General features: G+C 41.5%; 1 protein-coding gene across 1 annotated transcript in view; it reads left to right on the forward strand.

The window, feature by feature from the left end:
• Positions 1-131: 131 nt before the first annotated feature.
• SPATA31H1 (SPATA31 subfamily H member 1) overlaps positions 132-12664 on the forward strand; it is a 72178-nt gene continuing 59645 nt past the window's right edge. The window contains 1 exon segment of the mRNA XM_071211866.1: positions 132-275. Within this exon segment, the coding sequence (XP_071067967.1) occupies positions 132-275 (144 nt within the window).

Genomic DNA, 12664 nt, shown 5'->3' on the forward strand with positions numbered 1-12664 from the left:
ACCCCAGAAACATGCACAATGGCTGGACTCTGTCAGTCTTACCTTAAAATGCCCATTGTGATGTCATTTGTAGTCACAGCCTTGAGAGATGTTTGAAAACACTTTGGCCTAGAGCGGCATGAAATTGAGTAATGGCGTCAATTTGGGGGCTGGCCGTCCCGCTACCGTCACCTCTCAACCTTCTACTAACATTTGGCTTGCTCTTTTGGGTACTCTGGGTTCTTTTTTGGGGAAACCGGAAGTGGGAGCAGGAGGATGCCGAGCCAGAAGCAGAGGTATGTGATACAACCTTGCCCCTGAAACTCACTGCTCCCTGCCCCGGAAGCCACAGAAACTCCCACGCTTTACACCTTGGGCCTTGGGAGGAATGGAATGAGGGAAAGAGGGGAGCTGATACCATCCCCATGGACGTTTTCTTATTAGTCACTACAGACCCTTTTATCTTCAATCCATTTCAACCAACTTTGACCACGTTATATCCGACAGCGCACTAGACATTGAGGAGAAATAAAACAGCATGGCCACCCTCCCTCCAGGAACTTGAGGTGAAGTGGGGGGCCAGTCAGACAGATATATACAAAACTCCAAGGAAAAAGAAGTGGTAAGGGTTAGTAGGGGTATCAATATTGCTCAAGAGATGGGAGGTAGAGAGATTATTGGAAATCTATACAATGCCTTCTGGGAAAGTTCAGGATTGAATTGTGCTTCAGAGGAAGGGAAGGATATTGAAGGTGGATGTGGTGGGCGGAGGAGGGTGGTAGGAGACTTTCCTAAAAGAGGGACTAGATTGGGAAAGAGCATGGGAAGAAGTGTGTTGGATGCATTTGAGGACAGGTTGAGGGTACGGTCTGGAGGGAGTGTAGCAGTGTAAGAGACCTGGTGACAGAAAAGGTAGGGAAATTGCTGGAGTCATGTTGTAGAGGGCTTTGAATACCAGGCTTCATGCTAGGCTTTGTATAAAAATTATTCTGAAGGCCGAGGAGAGACATCAAAGACTTTACAACCAGTAAAAATTGCTTAGCTCCGTATGCTGTAGAGCAGTGCTTCTCAAGCTTCAGTGTGCATATGGATCAGCTGGGGGGCTTGTTAACAGAAATTCTGATGCAGAAGGTTAGGATAGGGATAGAGAGTCTGCTTTTCTAACAAGCTTCCAGGTGTTGCTACTGCTATTGGGCCAAGGATCACACTTTTGAGTCGTCTGGCTTTAGAGTACCCCAGTAAGTGAATAGGGTAGTTCTCCAGCTTGCCTAAGCCAAAAGGAGGCTATTTCAATGGCTTTGTAGAAAGGAGAGAGAAGTAAACGAAATAATCAGAACAGTAAGGTGGAACAGAGGACCTGGATTCATTCCCTAAATATTTACCATCCATCACCACTGTGGAAGGTCCTTCTAGGTACTGTGGATACAGCAGTAAATGGAAGAGACCCAGATCTCTACTCTCAGGGATGTGAAAGAGGAAGGGGGCGCTGCGGTGAACATTTGGATGTGGGAAGGCAGAAGGAGAGGGAGGACTGAGTCATTTTTCCGGATTGGACCTCAGATAGAACATGAGCATCATCTATCCCTAATGAGGACTATGATCATCTTTGTATCTCCAATGCCAGGTATATTGCCTGGCATAAAATAATTGCTCTGTATAGGTTTGTGAAACAACTGAATGATTTTCCAGTTTTAACCCTCAGTGATTGAAAAGATGACATTTTTTAAAATTAGAAAAGTTGTGGGTTTGCAGAAAAATCATGCATAAAATACAGAATTCCCAAATACCATTCTATTATTAACACCTTGCATTAGTACAGTACATTTGTTACATTTCATAAAAGAATATTTTTAATAATTGTACTACTAACTATAGTTCATCAATTATAATAGGGTTCACTGTGTTATACAGTTCTATGTACTTTTTAAACTTTTTAAAGATTTATTTTATTTATTTATCCGCCCCCACCCCCTTGCTGCTTGCTTGCTATCTGCTTTCTGTGTCCATTCACTGTGCGTTCTTTTGTGTCTGTTTGTCTCCCTGTGTTGCATCATCTTGCAGCGCCAGCTCGGGCCATCAGCTCTGCATGGGCATGGGCCGTCAGCTCTCCACGGGCATGGGCCAGCCTGCCTTCACAAGGAGGCCCTGGGAAGCAAACCCAGGGCCTCCCATATGGTAGATGGGAGCTCAGTTGATTGTCCCACATCCACTTCCCAGTCCTACATATTTTTTTAAACAAATCAATCTTTTTGATACATTTTAATAAAGCATACAATTCATACAAAGTATACAATCAAAGGTACTTTGTATTAAAAAAGCATAATCTTACAGAAAAATATTTAATGAGCCACTTCTGCCTCCCGCTTCCGTAAATCAGCCCGTGAGAACATGGCCTTGCAGGAGACTACCTAAGAGCCACTCCTGCCCCCTGTTTTCATAATCAGACAAACCACTCCTGCTCCCCTCTCTTCTGTAAATCAGCCTGCAAGAGCATGACCTTGCACCTGCCTTCTGCTTCTGTAACCCCACTTGCAAAATTTCGCCTAGCAACATGTTAGCCAATGAGCAAAAGCCATGCTAGTCCTGCCTAAAATCCTACATAAACATATGAAAACTGAAAAACAAGGCTCAGAATTTGGAGATTGACTCTCCTTTGGGCCCACATGTAATAAATCTGTTCCTCCACTTCTCCGAATTTCGTTTGGGTTCTTCTGCCACTCGGAACTCCTGGCTTTGCTGCCACAGTATAATCCATAGCTGTGCATTCATCACGTCAATCATTATGAAAACATTTTCATTATTTCAGAAATAAAAAAAAAAAATTTTTTTTCCACCTCTCAATCTCTCTATACATCCACTGCTGTACATAGCTGCTATTTCTGGCTATTCTTGTACAATTATTTATTTATTAAGCAGTTTTGTTGAGATATATTCACATATAGACAATCTAGCCAAAGTATATAATTAATGGCTTTTAATGTAATCACAATGTTGTGCATTTATCATCACAAAAAAATTTTAGAACTATTTCATTACCCCAAAAAGAAAAACTCCACACCCCTTAGCAGTCCTTCCCCAGCCCTACATAATCACTAATCTAATTTCATCTTCATAAATTTATTTATATTTACATATAAATGGAATCATACAATATGTAGTACTTTGTGTCTGGTTTCTTTCAGCATGTTTTCCTTCTGTCTGATAATGTCTTGTAGTATTAACATATTTCATTTAGTTTCAAGGAAAGATGGTCTTATATATGCAACTTTAGCCATATTCATGTTTCACATGCAGTTTTACTATGCTATACAGTCCCATGTTACAATTTTTAGTTTTCCATTTAGTAATATACATGACCTTAGACTGTCCCTTTAAACCACTTCATACCCACATAATAGTATAATAGTACTGCTATTTACAAACAGTATATTGGGCTTTCACCTTTTCTATTCATTTCCAAAGATTAACTCACATCGTTTATACCAGTTCTGCACAAGTTAATCCTTAGCTTTCCATTCTCTAGCCTCATTCTATTTTCTGGTGATCCTTATGCAGGTTAGTAACTCCATGAGATTACACAATATATTTAGTTCATAGTAGCACAGTCATACAGTGTTTGTCTTTTTCTGTCTGGCTGGCTTCACTCAACATAATGTCCTCCAGGCTCATCCTGTTGTCGTATGCTTCATGACTTCATTTCTTCTGACAGCTGCATAATATTCCATTGTGTGAATACACCATATTTTTTATCCTTTCGTCAGTTGATGGACACCTGGGTTGTTTCCAACTTTTAGCCATCGTGGATAACACCACTATGAACATAAGTGTATAGATATCTATTCATATCACGGCTCTCAGTTCTTCTGAGTAACTTCTTTAGGAACTGCCGAACAGTCCTCCACAGTGGCTGTACCATTCTACATTCCCACCAACAGTGAATAAGTGTTCCTATCAATTCATATCCCCTCCAGCACTCATAGTTCTCTGCTAGTTTTTTTTCCAAGATTTATTTTATTTCTTTCTTTATTCCCCACCCCCAGCCCAATTATTTGCACTCACTGTCTGCTCTCTGTGTCTGTTCATTGTGTGCTTGTCTTCTTTTTTAGGACACACCAAAAACTGAACCCAGGACCTCCCATGTGGGAGGGAGGTGCCCAATAGCTTGAGCCACCTCCACTCCCCACTTGTTGTGTCTCTCAGTGTGTTTCCTTGTTGCGTCTCTTTGTTGCGTCCATCTCATTGCGTCATCTTGTTGCATCACCTCACTGTGCCATGCCACCGGGTCAGCTCACTGTCTTGTTCATCTTCTTTAGGAGGCACCAGGAACTGAGCCTGGAACCTCCTATGTGGTAGGTGGGCACCCAAATGCTTCAGCCACATCTGCTTCCCTTTCTTTCTTTTTAATAGTTGCCATTCTGATAGGTGTGAAATGATATTGTAGTTTTGATTTGCCTTTCCCTAATCACTAGTGATGTTGAACATTTTTTCATGTGTTGTTTTTTTATGTCATTTGTAGTTTGTCTTTGGACAAATATCTGTTCAAGTCTTTTGCCCATTATTTAATTGGGTCATTTGTCTTTTTATTGTTGAGTTGCAGCATCTCATTTTATATCATGGGTATTAAATCCTTATCAGACATGTGATTTCCAAATATTTTCTCCCCTTGAGTAGGCTGCCTTTTCACCCTTTAACAAAGTTCTGTGAGGTGCAGAAGTGTTTGATTTTGAGGAGGTTCCATTTATCTATTTTTCCTTTTTTTGCTTGTGCTTCGGGTATAAGGTCCAAAAAACCACCACCTACCACAATGTCTTAGAGATGCTTCCCTACATTTTCTTCTAGTACTTTTATGGTCCTGGCCTTTATATTTAGGTCTTTGATCCATTTTGAGTTGATTCTTGTATAGGGAGTGAGATAGGGGTCCTTTTTCATTCTTTGGTTTGTGGATATCCAGTTCTCCCAGCACCATTTGTTTAAGAGACTGTTACGTTCCATTAACATGATTTTGTTGAAAACCAGTTGGCTGTAGAGGTGAGGGTTTATTTCTGGACTCTATATTCTATTCCACTGATCAATGTGTCTATCTTTATGCCAGTACCATGCTGGTTTTTTTGTTTTTCTTTTTTTTTAAAGATTTATTTATTTATTTCTCTCTCCTCCTCCCCCCACCCCAGTTGTCCGTTCTCTGTGTCTATTTGCTGCGTCTTCTTTGTCCGCTTCTTCTGTTGTTGTGAGCGGCACGAGAATCTGAGTTTCTTTTTGTTGCGTCATCTTGTTGTGTCAGCTCTCTGTGTGTGCGGCACCCTTCCTGGGCAGCTCTCCTTACGGGGCGCACTTTTTGCGCATGGGACTCCCCTACGCGGGAACACCCCTGCATGGCAGGGCACTCTTTGCGTGCATCAGCACTGCGCATGGGGCAGCTCCACACGGGTCAAGGAGATCTGGGATTTGAACCATGGACCTCTCATGTGGTAGACGGACACCCTAACCACTGGGCCAGGTCTGCCACCAGTACCATGCTATTTTGACCACCGTTGCTTTGTAATATATTTCAAATTTGGGCAGTGAAATTCCTCCCACATCACGCTTCTGTCTTAAAATTCTTTTGGCTATTCAGGTTCACCTTCCCTTCCAAATGAATTTGATAATTGCCTTTTCTATTTCTTTAAAGTAGGCTTTTGGAAGTTTGATTGGTACTGCATTGACTCTGTAAATGAGTTTGGGTAGAGTGACATCTTCATGATGGTCTTCCAATCTAGGAACATGGAATGCCTTTCCATTTGTTTTGGTCTTTATTGATTTCTTTTAGCATTGTTTTGTAGTTTTCTGCATATAGGTCCTGTGCTTCTTTGGTAAAATTGATTCCTAGGTGTGGCAGTTTGATATTGTTTATGAATTCCCAAAATAGATATTGGATTATGTTTGTAAATTGGTCTGTCCCTCTGGGCATACTAGATTATATTGGATTCAGACATTTCACTTTTACTTGATTAAGTAATGATTAAGGCTTTGATTGGGCCACATCAGTAGGATGTTGCATCCCTGTTGGGGTGAGAACACAGAGAAAAGACGTGGCAGAGAACAGAGTTTGGAGTTTTGATGCTGGAGCCCAGGAAGTAAGCACATAGAGGAGCAGGCAGACGGCTCGATTAGACATGGCAGAGGCCCCAGGAAGAGAGATTTGCCATTTGCCTGACAGTTTGCAGCTGGCCTTGTGAAGAAATCAAAGTAGCTGAGCCTGGAGAGAAATGAGACCCAGGAAGAGAGGAACCCAGGAAGCCTGAACCCTTGCAGATGTCAGCAGCCATCTTGCGCTAACACATGGCAACACACTTTGGTGAGGGAAGTAACTTATGCTTTATGGCCTGGTAACTGTGAGCTTCTACCCCAAATAAATGCCCTTTATAAAAGCCAACAGATTTCTGGTATTTGAGTCTTTTTGTTGCTATTATAAATAGAATTTCCCCCCTGATTTCCTCCTCAGATTGTTCGATACTAGTGTGGAGAAACATTACTGAGTTTTGCATGTTGATTTTGTATCCTGCCACTTTGCTGAAATCATTTATTAGCTCAAGTAGCTTTGTGGTACATATTTCAGAATTTTCAAATATAGATCATGTCGTCCGCAAAGAGAGTTGTACTTTCTCTTTTGCTATTTGCATGCTTTTATTGATTGTTTTGTTGTCTAATTGCTCTAACTGGAACTTCTAGGACAATGTTGAATAACACTGGTGACATGGGCATCCTTGTCTTGTTCCGGATCTGAGAGGCAAAGCTTTCAACCTTTCCCCATTGAGTACAATGTTGGCTGTGGGATGTTCGTATATGCGCCTTTTTATCATATTGGGGAATTTTCTTTCTATTCCTATTCTATTCAAAGTGTTTTTATCAAGAAAGGTTGCTTGATTTTGCCAAATCTCTTTTCTGCATTTAATCTCTTTAATGTGATTAGTTTGTTAAATTCCTGTAATTCTTGTGTCAGTGTAGGTTGTGCATTTCTAGGTATTCATCCATTTCATCTAAGTTGTCTAGTTTGTTGGCATGCAGTTTCTCATAATATCCTCTTATGATCCTTTTAATTTCTGTGGGGTCAGTCATAATTTTGCCCCTTTCATTTCTGATTTTACTTATTTGCATCTTCTCTCTTTTTTTCTTTGTTAGCCTAACTAGGGGTTTATCAATTTATTGATCTCAAAGAACCAGCTTTTGGTTTTGTTGATTTTCTCTAATTTTTTAATTCTCAATTTCATTTATTTCTGCTCTAATCTTTATTATTTCTTTACTTCTGCTTGCTTTGGGAATGGCTTGTTGTTCTTCTTTTTAATTTAAAAAAGTTATTAACAAAAGAATAAAAGAAAAAAAACAAAAAATAAAAAAATAAAAAATAAAAAAGTTATTAAAGTATATCTTTCATAATTGAACATACATAAATAATAATAAGTAATCATAATAATCTTTCATAATTGAACATAAAAATAAGTAAAAGTTGTGAACTTACAAAATGAACAGGCATAACATCACACAGGGCTCTCATCCTTCATCCTGGCACCAATACCTTGCATTGTTTTGAAACATTTGTAACAAATTATGAAACAGCATCAGCAAAGTATTACTACTGCCTGTAATCCATATCTGACATTCGTTTTCTTTTTCCCCAAACCACCCTATTATTATTTTATTTATTTATGTATTTAATTCTCCCCTCTCCCCCAGTTGTCTGTTCTCTGGGTCTATTCGCTGCGCCTTGTTTCTTTGTCCGCTTCTGTTGTCGTTGTCAGCAGCGCAGGAAGTATGTGCGGTGCCATTCCTGGGCAGGCTGCACTTTCTTTCACGCTGGGCGGCTCTCCTTACAGGGCGCACTCCTTGCGCGTGGGGCTCCCCTACGCGGGGGACACCCCTGCGTGGCAGGGCACTCCTTGCGCGCATCAGCACTGCGCATGGGCCAGCTCCACACAGGTCAAGGAGGCCCAGGGTTTGAACCGCGGACCTCCCATGTGGTAGACGGACGCCCTAACTACTGGGCCAAGTCCATTTCCCCCTATTATTTTTTGTGTTCATAAACCATACAGTTTATCTAAAATACACAACCAGTGGTATTTAGTATAATCACAGAGTTGTGCATTCATCACTTCAATCAATATCAGAGTATTTTCATTACTCCAAAAAAGAAAAACAAAAAACAAACCACTGTCATACCCATAAGTTAGCTCTACTAATTACAAAAATCCTATGATGTGCTTTCAATATTTCTTTTCATTTCCAAACATTCACAAACAACTTCTTACTAATTCTGCCCAGATTAAACCTCAGCTTTCCATTCTCTAACCACATTCTATTCTCTGCTGACTTATATTCTAGCCAGTAACTCCATGGATTTGCTCATTATATTTAGTTCATAACAATGAAATCATACAATAATTGTCTTTTTGAGCCTGGCTTGCTTCACTCAACATAATGTCCTCCAGGTTCATCCATGTTGTCCAATGCTGCATGGCTTCATTTCTTCTGACAGCTGCATAATATTCCATCGTGTGTATACACCACAATTTGTTTATCCATTCATCAGTCAGTGGACACCTGGTTGTTTCCAACTTTTGGTAATCATAAATAATGCCTTTATGAACGTCGGTGTGCAGATGTCTGTTCATGTCACTGCTCTCAGTTCTTCCTGGTATATACCTAGTAGCAGTAAGCCAGGGTACATGGTAAATCTATATCTAACTTCCTTAGGAATTGCCAAACATACTTTCCCAGTGGCTGTGCAATTCCACATTCCCACCAGCAGCAAATAAGTAATCCTATCTCTCCACATCTTTTCCAACACTTGTGGGTTTCTGTTTTTTAAAAAACAAATGAATTTTATTGATACATATTAATAAAGCATAAATTCATCCAAAGAGGACAATCTATGGTATTTAGCATAATCACATATTTGTGCATTCATCACCCCAGTAATTTCTAGAGCACTTTCATTATGCCAATAATATAATAAACAAAAAACAAACAAAACTCATCACTTCTCAATCTCTCTATGCTTTGCCTGCTATACATAGCTGCTATTCTTTATTCTTCTCTCTAGTATATTTATATTTTGTAAAAACAGTCTTATATATAGTCTATCACCCATATTTGTGTTTTATGAAGTTTTACTATCTTATAGTCCCGTGTTACAGTTTTTAGCTTTCCTTCTAGTAATATACTTGACCTTAGACTTTCCCTTTCAACCGCTGTTACACCCATATAATAGTTCTGCTGGTTACAAGCACCTTGATGTGCTTTAACCATATGTTTTTTTCCTATCAGCTGAAGCACTCCCTTTAATATCTCTTGTAATTCTGGTCTTTGGTAACATAGTCTATCCATTGTTTTTTTTTTTGTCTGTGAAGACTTTGAACTCACCTTCATTTTTGAAGGACTATTTTGCCAGATACAGAATTCTTGACTGGCAGTTTTTCTCTTTCAGTACCTTAAATATGTCATACCACTTTCTTCTTACCTCCATGGTTTCTGATGACAAGTTGGCCCTTAATCTTATCAAATTTCCCTTGTATGTGATGCTTTGCTTTTGCTCTCAGAATCCTCTCTTTATCTCTGAGTTTGTCATTCTGAATAGTAGGTGTCTCAGGGTAGGTCTATTCAGATTTATTCTGTTTGGGGTGCTTTGTCCTCCTTGGACATTGATATTTATGTCCTTCATAAGGGTTGGGAAGTTTTGGGTCATTATCTCCTCAAATATTCTTTCTGCTGCTTCTCCATTCTCTTCTTCTGGGATACTGATAATGTGAATGTTTGTGCATTTTGCATTATCATTCAATTCCCTGAGACTCTGTTCCATTTTTTCCCAATCTCTTCTCTTTCTCTTCTCCTGTCTTTTCCAGTTCATAAGTTCTGTCTTCAGAATCACCAATTCTGTCTTTAAGCAATTCAAATCTGCTCTTATGTGCTTCTAATATATTTTTTAAAAAGATTTATTTATTTACTTATTTCTCTCCCCCACCCCCTTTTTCCTTCTTCTCTTGCTGTCTGCTCTGTGTGTGTTCTTCTGTGTCTGCTTGTCTTCTCTTTAGGTGGCACCATGAACCAATCCTGGGACCTTCCAGAATTGGAGAGAGGCACTCAATTTCTTGCACAACCTCAGTCCCCTGGTCAGCTGTGTCTCTTATTGTCTCTCCTCTGTGTCTCTTTGTGTTGCATCATTTTGCTGCACCAGCAGTCTGCATGGGCCAGCTCTCCACTCAGGGCAGCTCATCATGCGGGCCACCTTGCCTTTCATCAGGAGGCCCTGGGAAACAAACCCTGGGCCTCCTGTATGGTAGACGGGAGCCCAATCGTTTGAGCCACATCCATTGTCCACTCTAATGTATTTTTAATCTCATTCATTGCATCTTTGATTCCCATAAGGTCTGTTACTTTTCTTTGCAGGCTTTCAAATTGTTCTTTACGCTTTCCCATTGTCTTCTTAATATATTTTATTTCTTTAGTAATATTTTAATTTCTTTGAAGTGATTTAGGAGAGTTGTGTGATTAACACTGATCAATTGTATTTTTTTTTTTTTAAAGATTTATTTTTTATTTATTTAATTCCCCTCCCCCGGTTGTCTGTTTTCTGTGTATTTTTGCTGCGTCTTGTTTCTTGGTCCGCTTCTGTTGTCGTCAGCGGCACGGGAAGTGTGGGCGGCGCCATTCCTGGGCAGGCTGCTCCCTCCTTCGCGCTGGGCGGCTCTCCTTACGGGTGCACTCCTTGCGCGTGGGGCTCCCCTACGCGGGGGACACCCCTGCGTGGCACGGCACTCCCTGCGCGCATCAGCACTGCGCATGGCCAGCTCCACACGGGTCAAGGAGGCCCGGGGCTTGAACCGCGGACCTCCCATGTGGTAGATGGACGCCCTAACCACTGGGCCAAAGTCCGTTTCCCTGATCAATTGTATTAAATCCTGTATCTGTTCAGGATATTTTTTCAGTTCTTTTGGCTGGGCCATCTCTTCCTGTTTCTTAGTATGGCTTGTAATTTTTTGTTGATATCGAGGCATCTGAATATGTTGGTGAATTTACTCTCTTGGACAAGTTTTCTCTCTGTTGCCTATTGTTTCTTTTTCCCCCACATCTCACTCTTTTTTTTTCAAAGATTTATTTATTTATTTATTTCTCTCCCCTTCCCCCAACCTCCCCCCCCCCCCCCCGCCCCAGTTGTCTGTTCTCTGTATCTATTCTCTGTGTTCTTCTGTGACCGCTTCTATCCTTATCAGCAGCACTGGGAATCTGTGTTTCTTTTTGTTGCATCATCTTGTGTCAGCTCTCCATATGTGTGGTGCCATTCTTAGGCAGGCTGCACTTTCTTTCGCGCTGGGTGGCTCTCCTCACGGGGTGCACTCCTTGCAAATGGGGCTCCCCTATGTGGGGGACACCCCTGCGTGGCACGGCACTCCTTGCACACATCAGCACTGCGCATGGGCCAGCTCCACACGGGTCAAGGAGGCCGGGGGTTTGAACTGTGGACCTCCCATGTGGTAGGCGGACGCCTTATCCATTGGGCCAAGTCCGTTTCCCTCCCCACATCTCTTTGATATTTGGTTCAACGTATTCTAGGTCTTTAAAATTGCCCAGATTGTTATCAAAGTTTGTGTGTTCATGTATGAATGATATACTTCAATAAAAAATATATTAAAAAATAAATAAATAAAAATTTTAAAAAATTGGGTCAGGGACTCACTAGATGGTGGCAGATTTTCTCCCAGGGGTAGGATACAAAGAGAACCAAGAAGTTTTTGTCAATTCAATTTCCAGACTGGCCAGCAGATGGTGCTCATCAGCACATCTTTCAAAGGAGGTGTTTCAGTCTTGGCTTTCCTGCATTCCTGTGTTGAATCTCCAGAGCCGAGGTTCAATGCAGACTCTGCTGTCTGAATTCACTGAAGGAAAGCACCCTGACTCCACCTCCCTTTTCCTTTGAAACAGCTGACAGGGAGGAAGATGTCTGTTTCCCTCTCAGCTGCTGTGAGCCAGAAGTTTTGCCCCAGCTGAATATCTTGGGGCTGGGGGAGGGGAGCCTTCCTGGCTACTGTGGGGCCTTGGTAACCCAAGTTTATTGTTTTGGCTTCTTGGTCTCTCTGTCCTTCACTCTCCTGCGAGTTGAGCAGCACTGTTCAGGTCTGCCGACCCCCAAAGCAGGTACCTGGGACAACTTTTGGCTCTTTCTCCATTGTTTTTGTGAGAGCATTGAGCTCTGCCTGTTAGTTTGATGCCATCTTCCCACAATTTCCAGTTTGTTGTTCTTTTTCTAGTTTTTCCAGTTGTTCGGTTAGATTTTTATTTTTTTATTATATTTTATTATCTATTTATTTCTCTCTCCTCCCCCTCCCCAGTTGTCTGCTCTCTGTGTCCATTTGCTCTGTGTTCTTCTGTGACCGCTTCTATCCTTATCAGTAGGACTGGGAATCTGTGTTTTCTTTTTGTTGCATCATCTTGCTGTGTCAGCTCTCCGTGTGTGTGACGCCATTTTGGGCAGGCTGCACTTTCTCTTGTGCTGGGCGGCTCTCCTTATGGGGCGCACTCCTTGTGCATAGGGCTCCCCTACGCAGGGACACCCCTGCGTGGGATGGCACTCCTGGCATACATCAGCACTGTGCATGGGCCAGCTCCACATGGGTCAAGGAGGCCCGGGGTTTGAACCGTGGACCTCCTGTGTGGT

The sequence above is a fragment of the Dasypus novemcinctus genome, chromosome 25 (assembly GCF_030445035.2).
Source record: "Dasypus novemcinctus isolate mDasNov1 chromosome 25, mDasNov1.1.hap2, whole genome shotgun sequence".
In the NCBI taxonomy this organism is placed as follows: domain Eukaryota; kingdom Metazoa; phylum Chordata; class Mammalia; order Cingulata; family Dasypodidae; genus Dasypus; species Dasypus novemcinctus.